The sequence below is a fragment of the Myxocyprinus asiaticus genome, chromosome 6 (genome assembly GCF_019703515.2).
Source record: "Myxocyprinus asiaticus isolate MX2 ecotype Aquarium Trade chromosome 6, UBuf_Myxa_2, whole genome shotgun sequence".
In the NCBI taxonomy this organism is placed as follows: domain Eukaryota; kingdom Metazoa; phylum Chordata; class Actinopteri; order Cypriniformes; family Catostomidae; genus Myxocyprinus; species Myxocyprinus asiaticus.
In genome coordinates this window covers 46882882-46905436 of record NC_059349.1, presented here as the reverse complement: position 1 = coordinate 46905436, position 22555 = coordinate 46882882, and the positions used below count along the sequence as shown (strand labels likewise).

At 37.4% G+C, this 22555-nt stretch overlaps 1 protein-coding gene across 1 annotated transcript in view; it reads right to left on the bottom strand.

Moving 5' to 3' along the window:
• Positions 1-22555, bottom strand: part of LOC127443107 (ephrin type-B receptor 1-B) — a 412296-nt gene that overhangs the window by 107147 nt on the left and 282594 nt on the right. Inside the window, exon 5 of the mRNA XM_051701623.1 lies at positions 10389-10724. Coding sequence (XP_051557583.1) covers positions 10389-10724 — 336 coding nt within the window. The remainder of the gene's footprint in view (positions 1-10388; positions 10725-22555) is intronic.

Below are 22555 nucleotides of genomic sequence, written 5' to 3'. Positions count from 1 at the left end.
GCAGAACTGCCGCTCACTGGATCTTTTTTGTTTTTGGCACAGTTCTGAGTAAACTCTAGGGACTGTTGTGCGTGAAAATCCCAGGAGATCAGCAGTTACATAAATACTCAAACCAGCCCACCTGGCACCAACAATCATGCCACGGTCTAAATCAACGAGATCTTATTTTTTTCCCCATTCTGATAGTTAATGTGAACATTAACTGAATCTCCTGACCATATCTGCATGATTTTATGCACTGCACTGCTGCCACAAGATTGGCTGATTTGACAATCGCATGAATAAGTAGGTATACAGGTGTTCCTAATAAAGTGCTCAGTGAGTGTACAGTATATAGGCAATTTTAAATTGAAATGTACATATATATATATATATATATATATATATATATATATATATATATATATATATATATATATAATAAACATAAATAACATAAATAAATATAACATATACAAAAATATACGGCCATTTAATAACCTTTCAGATCCACAGGCTGAAAGCCACTGGTTTTATATCTCTTCCACTTTCCATGTGTTTGAACTCCAGTGACAGATGTTCATACCCTATTTTTGGACACTTGGATCTTTAGCTTTGGACTTTAATAAAGAGACAAATTACATACCCTGATAATTAACAGTACGTTTACCACATGCTGCCCATATGGGCACATAAAGCATGAATTAAAACTGATGAGTAAAACAATGACAAATTATCTGAGAGCAAATTAACCTTAAACATCATTTGTTCTTAATGGTTTCATACAAGTCGGATCTTACAGTTTTATACATGTAACCCCAGCAGCATGACGAGTCTCTCATTGAATCAGACATGATTTCACTGGAGTGAGTTTTATTTCAACAGTCAGTGTTTTTTTATTTTTTGGACAATGTCCATTTTCATTACGAGTTCATGCCTGATGTTAAAGATATCTCACCATCCATCAAGACATTGAGCAGTGCTTTTTTAGAGGAACAGTGTGAAGTTTTTAAAGGTTAATCCACTGAAGTGTTATAGCACTTAAGCATTCAGTCTAGCGTATGCACACTGAAGTCTTGTGCACAAATGGTAACATTAGCATGTGCATTAGATCATTCAGCAGTCAGTCGCACACAAAATTAAATATCATACAGTCCAGGACAATTCAGAGAGAAATCCTTGCCCTTTTTATCAAACTAGATCTGAACAGTCATTGTTTATAGATAAAAGAAAAAATATATATACAGTTGTGCTCAAAAGTTTGCATACTCTGGCAGAAATTGTGAAATTTTGGCATTGATTTTGAAAATATGACTGATCATGCAAAAAACTGGCCCTGATCAAAAGCTTACGTACCCTTGAATGTTTGGCCTTGTTACAGACACACAAGGTGACACACACATGTTTAAATGGCAATTCAAGTTTAATTTCCCACACCTGTGGCTTTTTAAATTGCAATTAGTATCTGTGTATAAATAGTCAATGAGTGTGTTAGCTCTCACGTGGATGCACTGAGCAGCTTAGATACTGAGCCATGGGGAGCAGAAAAGAACTGTCACAAGACCTGCGTAACAAGGTAATGGAACTATATAAAGATGGAAAAGGATATAAAAATATATCCAAAGCCTTGAAAATGCCAGTCAGTACTGTTCAATCACTTATTAAGAAGTGGAAAATTTGGGGATCTCTTGATACCAAGCCAAGGTCAGGTAGACCAAGAAAGATTTCAGCCACAACTGCCAGAAGAATTGTTCGGGATACAAAGAAAAACCCACAGGTAACCTCAGGAGAAATACAGGCTGCTCTGGAAAAAGACGGTGTGGTTGTTTCAAACTTTTGAGCACAACCGTATCAATAACTATCTTTACAGCTTAATATACATTTTTAAACGTTCCTAGCCCATAATCTCTACATACATCAGATGCTGTACATAGTGTACTTTCATGTGCATTGATTAGCCTGTTTTAAGTCCTTACCAAATATTTCTAATTGACACTGACTCCAAATATGCATGAAATGTAATATTAAGAATGTATAGATTATCAGATATGATGGCACCCATGCAGTTGATGTCTTAAGATGCAGTCACACTACACTTCATGCTCCATTTACTTCCATTCAAATGCAAGTGAACGCAAGAGAGGGAAACAGCAGCACATGCAAAAAAGTTTAGTCTTTTGCTAGGTAGCAAAGTTCAAGTTTGGTGAACTCTAACTTGCGATTTTGTACAGCTAAAAGACGTCTGACCCATAGAGCGTCTAAATGTCACAAATTGACCTATTGGTTGAATACATCAAAGTTGCATGGCTTACAGTGTTGCAGAAAAGTGGAGCAGATGACACATTCTAATATTCAGAATTTATTATTATTTGCTATTTGTGATGTATTTTTGGTTATAAACAGAAGCCCTTGAGCGTGACATCATATCCAGAAGCCGTTAGCCGTTGTGTTGCATACAAGCTTTCAAAAAGTTTACAAATAACAACCTACAGAGTATATAATATGCAGCAACTACACACTCCAAGCATCTGAAAGGTCAGCCACTACTCCCACCCCACCCGTCCTGTTGTATGTGCCCAGATCGAGAGCAACAACCGCAACTTGTAAATGCCAAACACTCGCTGGGTGTTTTCTTCTCCAGACCACTGAACCCGTTGAGAATCACAAGCACCTCCGGGTGCATAAAGAGCCCAGTTCAGCACCTGACCTGTTACACTGAAAATTACCACGCTAGCATCACGACCCGGCAGACGTTTTTTCATTTTTTATCTAAATCACTCACTGTTGGGGAAAAGAATAATAACAATAATAATAATAAAAAAAATAAAAATGGCACAGCATGAGGGTTAGTAAACAATCAGCATTTATTTTGGGATAAACTATCCCTTTTAATATTTATTTATTTTTATTATTATTTTTAAGGAAAGGTAAAGCCGATAATTTTGGTTGGGTTTAATTATTTAAGTTCAATAGCCACATTTTCAGGATTTCCATTTTCTTAAGTATGTCTCATATATCAAATCATAATTTTAGATTTTTTATTTTTTTTATTTTTGCCAACTACTGACATTGTCTGAGTATATATCACTTTTTTTGTACTGCAATATGTTAATTTTTTAATATTTAAAAAAGATGACAGAATTTACATTTTATAAGAAGTTACAATACAAAAATATCATGCTTTCTGGTGTATTTTCATATGGCAAATTATCATTGTAATAAAAATAAATTTGATACTTTTAATTGTATTCACCTATAGTTCAGCCCCTTATAAAAAATACCACGGTAACCATAGTTTAAATAGTGTAAAACCATAACAAAATTAATATATACTGTATTTTGTTTACATTTTTCAGTATCTTTGTCATTTCTGTCTTTTTATGATAGTGGTGGCTGATAACAAAATACAAAAGTTTTATTTTAATAACTATTGTAACTATAGCATTTTCACCAAAAATATGGTTCTCATCAGAATTGTTTAGTTTTTATTAATCTAATTTGGAACACACTGTCTTCGTTAAAATTAGATCCAACCAGAGACTCCAGAGTTGTCGTACTAAACTGCTGAAGTTCAACTGCATGCACACAGGCTTGTTTAAACTCGCATTTTTGAAAACCTCTCTCACTTGGTCTTGATTAACTGAAATCCTGATTAGGTTTTAATTAATTAAACCTATTTAAAATACCGGTCTCCCTTAACCTCCCAGGCCAGTCAGCTCAACATTTGCATCCATCTCTGTGACAGGTTCGGACTTTTGGGCCATGGAGGAGTCAGGAGGCAGCAACCAATGACACGAGTATTTATTTAGACTTTTACGACACACAACTTCAACATAAAAGGGCTCTCAGTAGCCAACATAAACAGAAGGGTCTTTTCCGTTTTTCTTTTACAACACAAGGTAACACAGGCTTTATTGTGTGGCACACACTCAGACACCACTCTCCTCTGCCACTCTCTCTGCCTCTCTGATGCATTCGTGCTCTTTTCAGGTCTCCCTCCACCATTACTGTAACAAGAAACAGGTGTTAGAGATAATGAAACCCATGCAATGAGCCTCACCGCTCTCTCTCTCTCCCGCAGACCACACCTATTCCCACAGTCTCCAATTTTGCTCTCTTCCTATCCAGGTGGGCATTTCCATCAGGTGCAAGAAGAGCACAATTACTGCTTACCACTGAGACTCCTCCACTCAGGAAGAGCCCATTAACGGCAAAAGACTCATTACAGTCTCCAAAATGATAACAATGGAGGAGCATGTGGCTCTTAAACATCTATCCGTCAAGAGCACCATTTAACTGTCACGCATACACGCCCGGCGGCGGCCATTAGAACCGCCTGTTAATCACGGGTATTTACTTCTTCATTCTGCTCTCGTGCATTCTCTGTCCTCAGCAACCAAATGATGAGACAAATAAGACGAATCACATAATTTCAGATTTTAACAGAACAGATATAACAAATCATAAATAAATTTAATACAAATAAATAAATGCAATTCAATATGGGTCCTAACTATATACACTGGTGGCCAAAAGTTTGGAATAATGTACAGATTTTGCTCTATATGGAAGGAAATTGGTACTTTTATTCACCAAAGTGGCATTCAACTGATCACAATGTATAGTCAGGACATTAATAATGTGAAAAATTACTATTACAATTTGAAAAAAAATGTTCAGAACTTCTTAAACTACTTCAAAGAGTTCTCATCAAAAAATCCTCCACGTGCAGCAATTACAGCTTTGCAGATCCTTGGCATTCTAGCTGTCAGTTTGTCCAGATACTCAGGTGATGTTTCACCTCACGCTTCCTGTAGTGCTTGTCATAGATGTGGCTGTCTTTTCGGGCACTTCTCATGCACCTTACAGTCTAGCTGATCCCACAAAAGCTCAGTGGGGTTAAGATCCATGACACTCTTTTCCAATTATCTGTTGTCCAATGTCTGTGTTTCTTTGCCCGCTCTAACCTTTTCTTTTTGTTTTTCTGTTTCAAAAGTGGCTTTTTCTTTACAATTCTTCCCATAAGGCCTGCACCTCTTAGTCTTCTCTTTACTGTTGTACATGAAACTGGTGTTGAGCGGGTAGAATTCAATGAAGCTGTCAGCTGGGGACAAGTGAGGCATCTATTTCTCAAACTAGAGACTCTGGTGTACTTACCCTGTTGTTAAGTTGTACATCTGGCCTTCCACATCTCTTTCTGTCCTTGTTAGAGCCAGTTGTCCTTTGTCTTTAATGACTGTAGTGTACACCTTTGCATGAAATCTTAATTTTTTTGGCAATTTCAAGCACTGTATAGCCTTCATTCCTCAAAACAATGATTGACTGACGAGTTTCTAGAGAAAGCTGTTTCTTTTTTTTTTTTTTTTGCCATTTTTTGACCTTAAGACATGCCAGTCTATTGCATACTGTGGCAACTCAAAAACAAAGACAATGTTAAGCTTCATTTAACACACCAAATAGCTTTCTACTGTGTTTGATATAATAGCAAGTGATTTTCTAGTACAAAATTAGCAATTTAGCATGATTACTCAAGAATAAGGTGTTGAGTGATGGCTGCTGTAAATGGGGCCTGTCTAGATTTGATCAAGAGTGACTATTTTCAAATAGTGATGGTGCTGTTTTTTTTTTTTACATCAGTAATGTCCTGACTATACTTTGTGTTCAGTTGAATGCCACTTTGGTGAATTAAAGTACCAGTTGCAACACACTCTCATGGCGAATTTGTCAGGATTCATACGACTTTTCAAAATTTGATATTGTGCGACTGCACACGTTTGAAGTCCTACGACTTTCACTAGAGCCAATGACGTCGCTGGACATCATGCGTGGAACTCATGCTTCCGCATTTGACATCTGGGAATTTGCATGTAATGAAGTCATACGAGTTTATGTGAACAACATCATGCATGACCATACGAAATAGCCAACTCGCAAATTATGTATGGATTTTCATGAGATCGGGTTGACCAATTTCCTTCCGAAACAGCAAAATCTGTACATTATTCCAAACTTTTGGCCGCCAGTGTGTGTATGTATATATATATATATATATATATATATATATATATATATATATATATATATATATATATATATATATAATGATTGGCAGCATGTATTATTCATTAATTATCTTAATACCACTAATACCACTAATTACAGTTGCCAATGCTACTCAGGAGAATAATAAAAAAAAAAAAAAAACTCCAAGTGGATGGGTGCTTGTCGAGTAGACAACAGGTGTCTGATTTAGTGTTATGATCTTCTTGTTTGAAAGCTCAGACTTCTAGCATCACAAGATGAGTGATTACAAGACACTTTCGGCAGTCATGTTTGAACTGCCTCTCTCCGACTCAATTCAGCTATAAACACAATTCGCACTGAAGCACCAATTATGCCAATTAACTCCAATTAGCCTGGATAAAACAAGCAAACTAACAGGTGAACAAGACGAACTAATCACAGTTTAAGAGGAAATAGTGATAGTGTCCCTTTGGAAAAGAAGCGATAGTTATGGAGAAAGACAAGGAGTACTTCATCATATGTAAAAACTGGCTTTTGAAAAAGGCAATATGTCGCACAAAAAGCGTCCACGCTAAAGGACCTGTTAGAGGTTTTAGCCATTTTGCTAACTTCTGCCACACTTACCAACTGATTGGTTACAGGATGGATGGATGGATAGATAAGAAAGAGATATACAGACAAAACTTCTGCCCCTCCCCTTGCTTTCATATACTGTTACAGAAAAAAAAAGAAAAAAAAAACATGTGCTATCAGAATGATCCTAGTTTCCACTGTGGCCAGGTGGTAATTACGAGTACTTCACATTCAAGTGCTTTATTGTCGGAAAGAACAGGAAACATGGACAACGCCAAGTTCAGTCATATATTTCTTGAGGAACTTTGACACCATAATACATATCACTCAGTTAGCTTAATGACAATTATAAGATTTTGGTCATATAAATATTGCTGACATAAATATGACCAAAACGGCAAGCGCTAACAATTAGCTGTATTTAGAAAAATGTATAATGCCTGTCATTTACTACGGAAACTGAACTCTCCTCCACCATGTTGAAAGTTTACAACTCCTCCAATCTCAGAAACTCGGGTATCAAAAATAATCTTAGAGTTTCCCAGTGGTAATTATGACTTGAGGGGTCATTCATGTGCAACTTCCAAGTGGGAAACTTGTATTTAAGAGAAGGCAGCATAAGATTTAAGATTAAAATTTTCTGGATGGTCAACAACTCAACAGCAGATACCTTGATGGGCTCCTCTGTTGTAACTTACTACTTAATCGCCTGTACTGAAGGAACATGCCTATAATAGCCCATGAAGGATAACAGGAGGAAAACACGTATTTACTACAAAGAACAACAATATTCCAAATCATTTTATTTTCACTCAGATGTATCCCAGACTGCTTTTGTTGCTCCAACAATTCAGTCCAAAAGTCAGTCTCAAATCCAAAACGAAGCTTCTAATCTACAGAGAGCAACAGACTGCACACAGTATTTTCTGCAGAAAAGCTATGTTAAGATATAACTTTTGGCAGGGTTTGTTTCCTATGGCACCCTTTGCAGGTTTCTAACCAACTGTTTCTGACTCTACAGAGTCTTCACACATCTAAACAAACCCAAATACAACACTTGTTCTTTTCCCTGAGAGACAGAGGGACACACTTCCTGTCTATGCAAGTTTAAAAAAAAATAATTCTGACTAAAATAGATCCTTTGCACACATTTCATCTTTCTTATTTATTTAATTAGTGGTGCTTGTTAAGGCAAGCATCATTATTACTATTGCTCAGTTTTGGTTTTCAAATCCCGTAACCCTGAATATAAAACCTTGGCTTGTCCCACACCATTTATGCTATGGACATGAATGACACCACACACAAAAACACACACATTACCTTTAAATTTTCACTTGTGTTTAGTAAAAAAACAAAGGAAACAAAACAGGGTCTGAAGCTGTGCTGCAGATTCGTGTGCAGTCTGTCTTTTGTAGCTGGGACTGAACACGTCAATGTTTTGAGCATGAAAATCTCACCCGCACACTAAATTATCCACAAGCTAGCTTTGATCTGGGAGGGGGCTGCAATTAAAAAAAACAAAAAAACAGCCTAAATTACAGTGTTACAGTTCTGGTGCCCTCATTGCAGAACAGAATGTATTAAGGAATGGTGCCACGATCAAGGCTGTTTTTAATACTGGTCCCACTGATAAAGATGAAAGCACTGAACCAGCCGAACACATCCCAGTGAGATCGGTGCAAACTTTTAACACACCAACTGCTGTGATGCTTCTGTGGAGCTATTCAGTGAACGCAGGAAATGGAGATGACAGGGGGAGTAAAGGATGTGGGTAAAGATGGAGAAAGACGGGGAGGTCTCGAAAATGAAAGAGGAGCTCTCGAGGAAATGATGAAGGTGCGTATCTTATAGCGCAGGTCAAACTAGGTGATGTTTTCAATTTTGACTTCCTGCACAGTCCAGTGAGCAGGCCTAAATGCTGAAACGGAATATTGTACACTTCATATCCTTCCATCAGACTATCGAAGCCAAACGGCCATTTGGAGTCTTTATAATAACAAATGAACCTGAGAAACAGTGGTGAAAGTAATAAAAATAGTTCTGATGGTCTGAAAGTTGTGTCGAAAGTAAACATTTTATTTTCCAAGCCTAACGATGCTTGGACCACCTCAGATGGTTCAGCTGGTTACAAGTTTAAATGACTATGTAAAACCATGAAAAACTAAATTAAAATAATAATAATAAAAAAATAAATAAAAAAAAAATAAAAAAATAAAATCTACACTAATCAAGCTGGTCTACATGCAAAACTAACCATCTAATATTTCCAGTTAGATTTTTCTTGCCAAAAATAACCAGCATGTACCAGAAGCAGACAAGCAAAATAGAAAATTCAGATAGATTTTCCTGAAAAAATGCCTACACCATCTAAGCTGGTCCAACAGTTAAAACCATAAAACATGTTTATTGCAGGTAACAAGTATAACGTACATTGTGGGTACTTTAATACTGGTTTTAGCTGGTCAGCTGGTCAGATATTATGACTTTACTAGTCAAGCTGATCTACCTGCAAAACAAAACAATTAATAACCAACCAAACCAGCTTGCACCAGTAACAGACCAGTAAAACCATTATTAAAGTATCCAGAAAATGCCTCATATTGGTAACCAGCAATCTGTATTACATTTTTTTTTAAATGTATGGTTTATTTAAGCTAGTCACCAGCTGAACCAGCTTTGCTGGTCTAGACGTTTTCCAGCAGGGAAAATGTAACTGAAAATATTTATTAGAAGTTTAATGCTTATGGCTATACTAGTCAAGCTAGACAACCAGCAAAATAACCAGCTTAACCAGCTAATGCCAGTAACAGATCAGCATTAACCATTTAAACATTAAATAAACATTTTCAGTTACATTTTCCCTACTAAAAAAATGCCTAGACTTTCTAAGCTTGTTCAGCTGAGAATAGATTAAATGACTAGTGTAAAAAAAAAAAAAAAAGTTATTATGAACTTTTTGCTGTTTACCAGTATAAGGTCTGTTATGGGCACTTCCATTTTAACTTGTCATCTATTGTGGCTACAAAAGTAAAGCTGGTCTACCTGCAAAACAAACCAGCTTAACCAGCTTGTGCCAGTAAGAAACCAGCATTGATCATCTCATATTCCCAGTTAGATTTTCCCTGCCAAAACACCTACAGTAAATCAGCTAAGCCAGTTCAACAAGACATTAGCTTAAAAGACCAGCTATCACTATAAAAAAAATAAAAAAATAAAAAAAGACTAGTTAAACTTTGGTTGCCAACATTTGGTATTTGGGCACCTTCATACTGGTTTTAGCTGGCCAAATGTACGGCTACATTAGCTTTTCTTCCACCAAAAATATCTAGCTGAACTTGATTTTGCCATTAACAGACCAGCATTAAGCATCTTATAAACATTTTAAGTTAGATTTCCCTGCAAAAAATGTCTAGACCAAGCTAACCTGGTTCAGCTGGTGTCTAGCTTAAATGGCCAGGTACAACCATTAAAACAGCTTTACTTACTACCATAATTTACCTATTACTGGTTACCAGTACAAGGTATGATTAGAGGCCCTTTCATACTAGTTTTGGCTGGTCACCCATCATGACTACACTAGTCAAACTGGTCTATCTGCAGAAACAGCCAACTTAACCAGCTTGTCCAAGTAACAAGACCAGCATTGACCAGCAAGACCATCTTGGGAGTTTATGCTGGTCCAAACTGGACTGTGTGTGCTTTTTTTTTTTTTTTTTTCAGTTATTCAGTTGTTGTAGACTTTATTGATTGCATAAGTGTGTTTAATCCTGCATAATCTTGTTTTGTATCTTATAAGAGTCATCACTCACCAGCTTGGTTGGTTGTGATGTCTATGGAGACATGCTGAGCAGGATACGGGCTCTTGTTAGTGACGCCGTTGACCGCCTGGATCTCAAATGTGTAGAGTGTGTGGGCCAGTAGGTTACTGATGAAGACTCTGGTTTCGGTCAGACTCAGTTGGTGGGGGACAAATTCCACATTATCGTCGCAGTGAGAGCATGATCGCCGGTCTGCCTGGCATTTCTTACAAACAATATTGTAAACCACGTCATCACGTCCACCTGTCTCACGTGGAGAGTGCCACTCCAAAGTCACAGAGGTCTCGTTTACAATGGATATGACATTCCGCGGCCCAGAGGGAACACCTGATTAGAAAACAGGAAAACATATAAGAATATGTAGCACCTTTAAATCAACTGGTAGAGCATAGCTAGCAACACTAAGATCATAAGTTCGATTCCCAAAAAATGCATGTGCTGATAAGATGCATATTCTCGTGTGACCTCACGCACACATCAGGGATGTTGTATTTTGATTTCGCTTTACGCAACACATAATTTCATTTCATTTAAACCAACTGATCTCAGTTCAGGAGAATCTGGGGCTGTCAGTAATGGGTTAAACTTTGACGTATGGAGTCATGTGACAAAACAACATGGCGCCAATCGCAGCAGAGTTTGCCTACAGGAGATATGGCAACAAAACTACATCTGGTAAGAAACCTAATTATGTTTTTACATTGAAAACTGTTTGAGTCAAAAGATAAGAGTCTATAGTTTCATCCGATATGCCATGAGATGCCACACTGCTAAACACAATGTACACTAATGCACAAAGTTTTCATTAGAAATCCTATATTTACTGTGAATTTTCATATTGAGAAAAAAAAAAAACAAATGCTTTCAAAGGCTTTATATGGAGTTAGGATAAAAATAAAGTACATTTCGAACTGCTCTGAGACCACTGCAGACAGACAGCACACTGGAGGTTAAGTCATTCACTAAATAGGGAGTAGCCTATAGCTTTCAAATAAAGTCAAGTGCATTCAATCCAAACTTCCCATCAAAAGTTCAGTTTCAGGCTGCAGATGATGTTTTAACCACTCAACATTGTTGGCAGACATGGGACAATGGTTATCAGTAGTTAGATTCATAATTTATAAATGTATTTTAACATGGTTGGCAGTGATTGGACAATGCTGGCCATTACTTGCATCAGAATTAATTATGTTAATGCTTCAGCATTGGTTATCACTTGGTTGTTTGACAGTGCAAAGAGAGAACATTGAGATTTTGTTGCCAAAGTAGAACAAAATAAATAAAAATTGTAACAAAGGCAAATCAAGTCAAATCATTTTCTATTTCTAGTTTTTTTATTAATTTTTTATTGAAATTTTCCAAATACGAATTTTTCCAAAGCAGCTTTAAAGAAAATCATCTGTAACATCTCAAAAACATGAATAACCAACACTCCTGGAAACAAACAATATGATTATAAAAATAAAAAAATAAAAAGACTTTCTATAGCTTGGTATTACTTAATTTCACAACTTAGTCCCAATGTCCACATGTGTCAGGAAATACCTTGAGGACTCAAGAGCTGTGATGAAGAAAGTTCTTTATTAGATAAACAAAAACAGGCTGTAATCCCAAACTGAGGATTTATCGCCCCGGCAGAGAGAGAGAGAGAGAGAGAGAGAGATAGAGAGAGAGAGAGAGAGAGAGGGCGATCAGCAACAATCCAAAGGGCACGGCAGAGATATATCCAAATGGGCTGAGGCGAAGAGAGAACCGTGAGACAGGCAGAGGTCAGAACCGGGATATAAACAGTCAGAAACGCTTCCAGGCAAGGCAGAGAGTTGAAGTCCGATGGCAGGCAGGAGATGAAACCGGCAGACTAAACAGACAGACCAAAAACCAACTAGAAATAATTGCTGGACTGAATGGCAACAGCACAAAAAACAATCTGGCACAAGGCAGCATACGAAAGGAGAATAAATAAAGGAAGGAGATCAGTGGGGAACGAGGAACAGGTGCCAATCTTAATGAGCAGCTATGATGAAAAACGAATTAGCCAGTCGGCTAACAGAACATGGTCAGCACATTGCACCTGTCAAAAAGAACCAAACAGACACATGGAGGTGCTTTGACAACAAAGCACAAAGACAAACACAAATACAAACAGAGAGAGAGAGAGAGAGAGAGAGAGAGAGAGAGAGAGAGAGAGAGAGAGAGAGAGAGAGGAGGAATTCAAACCTATCAGCCCAGATTGCTGACAAAATCAATTTTTTTGGAAAACGATTGGCTTTTTTTTTTTTTTTTTTTTTTTTTTTGCATGTTTGTTAGGTGCTACTAGTTACAAATCAAAAAGGGAAATGGAAAATGCACATAGCAGTCACGCTCGGGTCTCAAGAGGATAACTTAATGCAACAAGTCACTTATGTGTCTGGATATGTCTTCCAAACACATACGTAGAAATAAAGGAAAATCAACCAAGCTGACAAGCTGTTGATGCCAAATGAGAAATAAAAGGAAGGGCCATTTGATACTTAAAAGAGGGGACAATAACATATGTGATTATCTAGGCTCTTGAAATTACAGTGTTGTAACTACAGTGTAATTACAATGTAATTAAAAGTCTTACAATGCCCTTTTATTAAATTATACTAGTGCTTACAACTAAATTATAGAAAATTATCCATTTTAGATTCATTTTGTGAAGTGAAAAAATACCACCTAAAGACAAGATTAAAAAGATAATTACAGTGATATGCTTACAACAGTGGAATAAAACATGAGATAATGTATATCTGGATGAGAGCACCTCTCTTTTATGAGTAAATGGAAATCTTTTTTGCAGTTTCTATTCCTCTCCTTTCTTCTCCTGTCTTAGCCATTTATGCCTCGGTTTCCTGTGAAGTTTAATCACAAATACTCAAAATTGCTTTGCAGCACCTTTAGAACAGCTTTCACTTAGAAACAGTGTGCTGAATGTCAGTTGGTGGTATGTGACCGTAAATCTTTGCCATGTGCTAAATGTTCAGATAAATATTTCTACTCAACACCCAGAAAGAGTACACAATGGATTTTTGTTTAGCAGTGTTTTTTGTCCCAGAGTGATGTGTAACTGTTTCTAATTACCATGCAGAGTTTTGGCCCCAGAGCACCCGTACATCAACCCACTACTCAACACCATGAAAAGCTTTTAATCAACAGCCGGAATAAGGAATAAAAACAAGGTTTCAGTAATGCCTCTTTATCAGAACCTTCAATATCCATTCCTACACATTCGGCTTTCCCACTACAGCTGAAGGGAAAAGCCATATTGTGTGTGATAAAGCACTGGCTTTCCTGGAGCACTTAACATACTGCCAGGAACTGAGGATTTGCAGATCATGGAGAGGTTGTGGTGTTATTTAAAGGGATTGTTGACCATAAACTGAACATACTGTCAACATTTACTCACCCTTGCAGTATGTTGTTCCAAACCGGTATGGCTTTCTTTTTCAATATTAAATGGCCACCATTCAAAGTGAATGAGCTCCAAAAAACACCATAAAAATATCATAATAGTGGCCCATATCACTTGCAATCTATATTCCAAGTGTTCTGAAGTCATACAATAGCTTTGTGTGAGGAACAGGACAAAATGTAAGTCATTATTCACAGAAATTCACAGATACTGCATTCATGAGAGAACAATTATTCTTTTGCGTTTGATCTTTTTGATTAATTGGTTGATCCAGTTCACAGAACTGGTCTGAATGATTTGTTCACAAATTGGATGGTTCTAGTACACAGGTTACATTAACTGATTTCAAAGCTATCATACAACTTCAGAAAACATGGAATATAGCATGCAAGTAATATGGACCAATTTTACGATACTTTTATTGTGCTTTTTTGAAAAATGTGGAGCCTGACAGCCCAAGCACTTTATAAAGACTGTTGTAAAAGGTGCTGCAGTATATAAATATGCTTAACTTCACAGAAAAAAAGCAATTCGTACTGTTTTGGAATGACATGAGGGTGAGTAAATAATGACATATTTTTCGTTTTTGGGGGGATTATCCCTTTAAAACAGTAACAGACTCAGAGAAGAGCCAGAGGAAAAAAAAAAAAAAAAAGAGAGAAAAAAAAAAAAAATTGGACCAAATGTTCAGAGGCATCGAGTTCTGATTTTTGTAACTGCTTTAGAAACAGCCAACTCTAGGAGAACATTTGAGTGATTCCTCCTTGAAGTTTCAATCTTCTTGATGTGAGGGGGGAAATCTGGCAAGGAGACATTCCAGCACTTGAAGCAAGAGCTGAATGATTCACTCAGGCTGAGACACAATGAGCTATTGTGCAGGCAAAGCCTTGTGGGATAGATCAGGGGCTACTGGGACCCCAAATAAAGAGTGCCAATGAAAGAAGTGACCTCGAACTCTGGTGACCACGATGATTAGTCAATCAAGAAGGGACTTAAACTTTAGCAGATGGCAACTGACAGCTCAGGAATATTTTCACTTTATATATATTTTCTACCCCGATTACTTTGGAAAATATGTCGAATTCTGAACAATGGATTTATATATAGTAAAATTAGTTAAATGGAGTTGAGATTATCACTCTCTTATTGGTAGTTTAAAGCATGGTCAAATTAGCCAAAATATTTCAAGGAATGGTATTATACAAATGAAGCTCTATTGACAGCATTTGTGGCATAATATCAACAATCATAGAAAATAATTTAGATTTATTCCTAAGTTTGTTTTTTTTATATAAAAAAAAACATTTTGATTATATTGAGGCACTTATAATGTAAGTACACAAGGTGAGGCAATAAAAACAACAAAATTTACACTTTTTAAATGTATGGCTATAAAATGTATATTTTATTGTTTTTATTGTGATACACATTACACATGTTAGCATTAAACTTGTGTGGCAGAATTGCTTACTGACCTTGTCTATGTAAAGTTATTTCGGTAACTTTAGTACAGTGGCAAGAAAAAGTATATGAACCCTTTTGAATTAGCTGGTTTTCTACATTAACGTAGAAAACCAAATGTGATCTCATCTTCATCATAGTCATAAGTATAGACAAACACAATGTGCTTAAGCTAACAACTCACAAACAATTATAATATTTCATGTCTTTATTGAACACATCCCATTAAATATTTACAGTGCTGTGGAAAAAGTAAGTGAACCTTTGGATTTAATAACAGGTCGATCCTTCTTTGGCAGCAATAGCCTCAACCAAGCATTTCCAGTAGCTGCGGATTAGACCTGCACAATGTTCAGAAGGAATTTTTGACCATTCTTTCTTACAGAACTGCTTCAGCACAGCCATATTCTTAGGATATCTCTTGAGGTCATTCCACAGCATCTCTATTAGGTTTTGGCTCTATAAGTTCTTAGCTCTGACTGGGTCACTCCAAAAGGTGGATTTTCTTTTTTTGAAGCCATTCTGTAGTGGATTTACTTCGATGTTTAGGGTCATTGTCCTGCTGCATCACCCAACTTACCCTGAGCTTCTGCTGGCACACAGCCACCCTCACATTATCCAGTAGGATATTTTGATAAACTTGGTGATTCATTTTTTCCCCTCGAGGATGGCAAGTGGTCCAGGCCCTGAAGCAGCAAAGCAGCCCCAAATAATGATGCTCTCACCACTGTACTTCACCATGGAATGATGTTTTTATGTTGGTATGCCATGGCCTTTTTACACCATATGTAGTGCTGCGTGTTCTTCCCAAACAATTCAATCTTACATCAGTCCACAAAACATTTTCCCAGTAGCATTGTGAAGTGTCAAGGTGGTCTTTGGCCAACTTCAGGCACACAGCAATGTTTTTTGTTGGAAAGCAGCAGCTTCCTTCATGGTGTTCTGCCATGGACACCATGCCTGTTTAATGTTTTCCGTAAAGTAGACTCAGGAACAGAGATGTTAAGCAATTCCAATGATTTCTTAAATTCTTAAACTGTCACTCTGTAAATCTTTTTTACCTCATTGAGCATTCTGTGGTGTGCCCTTTGAGTCATCTTGTCTGGACAGCCACTTCTAGGGAGAGTAGCCACAGTACTAAATCATCTCATTTTATAGTACATTTATCTAGCTGTGGACAGATGAATATCTAAGATCTTCAAGATAACTTTGTAATCCTTTCCAGCTTTATGCAAAGCAACAATTCTTGATCGTAGGTCTTCTGAGGTCTCTTTTTTTGCGAGGCATGGCCCATATCAGCAGATGCTTCTTGTTAATAGCAAACCCAAATGATATAAGTGATTTTTATACGTCAAAGTATCTCTAACCACCTGCCAACTCCTGACTTTTATTAGATTTGTTGATGCCATTAGCCTAGGGGTTCACAGATTTTTTTCCAACCCACACTGTGAATGTTTGAATGATGTATTCAGTATGTACAAGAACAATAAAATAATTAGTGTGTTATTAAATCAGATTGTGTTTTAAGTGTATTGTTGTTTTTTACCTGAACATTCCTTCAGTAAAGATGTAACAGGCAGGGGAACGTATGGGAATTTGTGAATTATAGGTGCTCTAATTCTGGAAAAATTGGTGTAGATTCCAAATGTGCCTGGCTATCAGTTTGAGAGGAAGTATTGAAGTAAGGTATATGTTTTGATAAGGTTTGTTAGGTAATGTGAGGGACAATGAAGCTGTAGACAATTTCTGATCTGTTAGCAGGCCGCGTTTCATTCGGTCTCTGAGTAGGTCACTATCCAAACAGCAGAGCTTTGCTTACACTACAGAAAATACCCAAAGCACTGTTTGATTAGGTGCTATGACAGCAAAGATGTCTTACTCACTATATCTCACAGTCAGGCTTAAGAAAAGAGGAGGGGAAAAAAGAAAGAACGAGGGAGAGAGAGAAGGGAGGAAAAACAGACCAAATTAGAGAAGAGTAAGGCCTTATCTGGAAATAGGCCAGAAGAAATATGTGTGTGTGCGCACATGTATGTGAACAGAATGAGGTCATGAGATACAGCCAGTTCTAACACAACTAGTTGGTTCCCAAAGGATACCAAAGCACACTAAGAGCAAGTTCATTACATGCCAACATCATTATAACTGACAAAATATAAAAAACTGATATATATATATATATATATATATATATATTCACACAAACACTGGCGGCCAAAAGTTTGGAATAATGTACAGATTTTGCTGTTTCGGAAGGAAATTGGTACTTTAATTCACCAAAGTGGCATTCAACTGATCACAAAGTATAGTCAGGACATTACTGATGTAAAAAAAACAGCACCATCACTATTTGAAAAAAGTAATTTTTGATCAAATCTAGACAGGCCCCATTTCCAGCAGCCATCACTCCAACACCTTATCCTTGAGTAATCATGCTGAATTGCTAATTTGGCACTAGAAAATCACTTGCTATTGTTGGGCCTCATGTATTCAGATAGAAGACAAAGGCAGGCCTAACACAGTCGTAAAACCTAACTCAGGCCCCCACATAAGCCATAAATCTTACTGATAAAAACTGCACCAAAATCAAACAAAGGGAGTCCAAAACAGACTACAAATCCCATGAAGCCTTGCTCACTAAAGGATCAAACTCTCAACTCCTATTGGATGAGGCACACAACAGAACCTCCCTCAAACATGACATCATCAGGAGTAGAAATACCTCTGAAATGCTTCTGGGATTTGCTTCCAGCAACTTTGCTTGCCGTGTGTAGATGCAGCTCATCGCTGCTCTCAGGTGCAGCCTCGTGGCACAAGGAAGTAACGTCCGACTTGAAACTGTGGCCATACAATCTCCATCTCGCTGGACGAGTTGAGATTACTCTGTGTTCCACCGAATACTCTAACGGATCCGAAGGAGACCGCCGAGCAATCCGCATCTTCATCCGTTTGCCTGCAGATGTGAAGGAAAAGATTTCTCTTCCCTCTTCAATAAAGTCAACATTGCTGATTTCTCCGCCAGCCCGCCGAGAATCAGCAGCCGTACCAACCGCCGACAGAGCGAGGAAACGGCATCCTGTCATTACCCGAGCCTCGAGGAACTGAGTCTGAGTTAAAGGACGGATGAACACACATTCTGCATCCTCATGCGATTCAAGTAAGAGGTTTACGTCTGGGCAGAGATAGAATATTATAGTGTGTTATTCTTGTGTATCAAGGTTATTGCTTGTACAGTTTACGGACCGCCATGTCCGCTCATTATTAATACTCAGGGTATTAATTATCACAAATTTGATTTACTGTATTGTAGTCCAACCACATTGGGCTGTTGTGCATCTCCGCCATCACGGGTGAGACCGGCAAACTGAGTTTATCCATTAAAGAATCAAAGACCGCGGGACGGTTTACGAGCCGTCCACCTCGTCTCTGAGTGATAAACTAACAGCTGCTTTCTCTCCCACGATCGCGAAATCAGCTTTGGGGCCGTCACTTAATTCTCTCTCTCTCTCTCCCGCACTAACCACACACACACACATGCGCGACCCCTCACTAACATTCTGGCACAAATTTTTGGCTAGTAGATAGCTTCGTGATAAAGCTCAGCTTTGTCCCTAAGCTATCGTACAAGCGGATACACACGATAACTGGTAGACGCCATTGACTGGTTTCTCTCCACCCACATTCGCGGCCATATTCTCTGGCCGGAAGTCTCGCGTGACATAATCTCCACGAGAGTCACGTCCGCCATTTTGTGCACGTCCCTCCTTACACACACACACTCTCACACACACACCTTATGTGTTATAGGATTATTTTAGTTTCCATTCTAATCATATCACTGTTTAGTTTGCAGTTGTAAGTCGGAAGTTTATTGACTGCATTGTATTAATTATTAATTGATATTACTGCATAAATAAACTTTGTTATATTACAAAGAGAAGTGTTTTGGTTTGTTTTGCATACGCCTGTGTCATGTTGACGGGATGTCAGTGCTCGTATTCAAGACTTCATTCATTGTTTTTGTTTTCTCCCGAAAATCGATATTCTTCAGATGTCGATTTTTCTAAGAAAACAATCTAATATTGAGACTGTTATACTATCTGGTTATTAGTCCCTGATTCCAGGGTAGTGCCCGTCAATGTTAATCCTTATTAATATTCTATTGATTTTTGATAATTGATAATTATCTTTGATGATTGTTGAATTTGAATGATCAATAAGCTACTGTTAATTTTAATTAATGTTACATCAATGTTAACAATTAATGATTATCTTTGATAATTTTTGATTTAAAGGATTAGAAAAGCTAACATTGATTCTCATCAATGTTCTATTGGTTTTAATAATTAATAATTATCTTTGATAATTATTAATTATTGCTAATAACCAAACCTGCTTCTAAACGTAGCGCACTACATTTACTGGAGCCCCATATGAGGTTTTAATGAGCTAGATTCAATTAATTAATTTAAAAATTAATTAATAACTAAAGAAATAATTATTGATTATTTCTGATAGTAACACTGATCTAAACAACCAGTAAAGCCCTACACTATTATATCAAACACAGTAGAAAGCTATTTGGTTTGTTAAATGAAGCTTAACATTGTCTTTGTGTTTGTTTTTGAGTTTCCACAGTACACAATAGACTGGCTTAATATTGGGTCAAAAATGGCAACAAAAAAAAAGAAACAGCTTTCTCTAGAAACTCATCAGTCAATCATTGTTTTGAGGAATGAAGGCTAAACAATGCTTGAAACTGCCATAAAACTGAAGATTTCATACAAAGGTGTAAACTACAGTCTTCAAAGACAAAGGACAACTGGCTCTAACAAGGACAGAAAGAGATGTGGAAGGCCCAGATGTACAACTTAACAACAGGATAAGTAGTCTCTAGTTTGAGAAATAGATGCCTCACATATCCTCAGCTGACAGCTTCATTGAATTCTACCCGCTCAACACCAGTTTTATGTACAACAGTAAAGAGAAGACTCAGGGGTGCAGGCCTTATGGGAAGAATTGCAAAGAAAAAGCCACTTTTGAAACAGAAAAACAAAAAGAAAAGGTTAGAGCAGGCAAAGAAACACAGACATTGGACAACAGATAATTGGAAAAGAGTGTTATGGATCTTAACCCCACTGAGCTTTTGTTGGATCAGCTAGATCAGAGGTCGGCAACCTATGGCATGCGTGCCAGCATTGGCATGCGGAGGGGTAATCACAGGCACACCAGCAATGGCGAGAGAGGAGTAGACTATTTTATTTATATGAAGTTCTGCACCTGCATTCCAATCTACATCTTGATGGAATCCTTCCTCATGATCACGAAGCGTGTTTTCATGAGCTCTATGGGAGGCAAAAAAAAAGTTAAAATGTGACAAGACTACAGTATACCCAACAGACTCATGCAGCGTGTGCAAGCCATTCGCGCATCACGAGCCGGCAGCGCTTCACTTTTTGTTAATCACGCGCCCGCTTTGCTTCGATCAGGCTGCACGGATGACAGCCAAAATTTCGTGTTTAATTTATTTCTTTTTAGTTTCAGAACAACACGTGATGTAATAAGGAAAACACTACTATTAACCCTTGATATTTCCAACCCAGCATACAGGTATACCCTCCTTAAACCATGGTCACACTCAAAACTACATTAAACGATTAAAAGAGAAAACATAAACTCACATCGTGGGGTTCAAAAATCTTTTCAAGTCTATTCAAAATACAAATGAAACCTGGAAAATAAAGTTTTAGGATTTTGCAGGTGCAATTCACTGAAAAGGCTAAATAGTTGATCAGCTTGTGATGTGCAAATGGCTTGCACGTACAGCGCGAGTCTCGTCACACTGTAATAGTGTTTAGTCTCCCATTCAGCTGATGAAAACGATGCGTGATCATGATGGATTTCATCACGTAGACTGGAATACAGGTGTGAAAAACGTCATAAACGAGAGGCCTGCTCCTCTCTCGCTGTTTGGCTTGAGTGCTAGTGATTACATTTATTACAATGGCATAATATAAGAAATATTTAAGATTCCACACAATTTCGTAATCAGCAATCAAAGAAGCAATTTTGTGACATTAACTGTGTTAAATCATTTTGTATAAAAAAGACAAAAGTTGACAAATTCTTTCATTAAAGCACTTAAGATGCTCTGTTAAAATTCACATGCAGGATCAGGATTATGTCATTATCATCGAGTTTTGCAAAAAAGTTGCACTTGCTGATAATGCTGATAATATTTGTATTATAATTGGGGGGTCGGCACAGCCATTGACCAGGAAAATAAAAAATGCCACTCCATGTCAAAACGGTTGCCAACCCCTGAGCTAGACTGTAAGGTGTGTGAGAAGTGCCCGACAAGACAAGCCACATCTATAGCAAGTGCTACAGGAAGCGGGGTGAAATGTCACCTGATTATCTGGACAAACTGACAGCTAGAATGCCAAGGATCTGCAAAGCTGTCATAGATGATTTTTTGATGAGAACTCTTTGAAGTAGTTTAAGAAGTTCTGAACCTTTTTTTTTTTTAATTTTTTTTTAATTTATTTTTTTTTATTGTAATAGTAATTTTTCATGTTATTAATATCCTGACTATACATTGTGATCAGTTGAATGCCACTTTGGTGAATAAAAGTACCAATTTCTTTCCATAAAGCAAAGTCTGTACATTATTCCAAACTTTTGGCTGCCAGTATATACTGTGTGTGTGTGTATATATATTTAGGGTTTAGGGAAAGACCACCGCTGCAGGACAGCACTTTGCATTTGCTTACTCTGCATTAGAGAACCCTAAGAGCCCTTAACATTGAGGAATGATGTTTTGTTGGAGCGTTGAAACCTACATAAAGGCTGTAAAGTTTCAAACCCATGGGCCGAACACAAAGGTTCTTACTGTATAGCTCCAAATGCAATGTTACTTCAACTGTACGTGACTTACCTGTCAATCAAACTTGCCTTGAGCCTGTCACCCTACAGGGGATTAAAAACAGCTCTGTGTAGTGAATAACCACAGCGTCTCATGCAGGTTGGGGAAAAAAAAAACAACCTAGTCTCATAGAATTAACATTACTATAACTACATTTTTGCAAGCTGAGTTTTACATGCCGCATTCTACGTTGTGCAGCAGTTTTCTGGTGGAATTAACAGTAGGGGCGCTACAACAGCTGTGCATTTTATTCACTTTCTCAGAAATCACGAGTACAACGGCTGATTATGACTTTATAAACACATATTTTTTGCTCTATTACACACTGCTATGTTATGA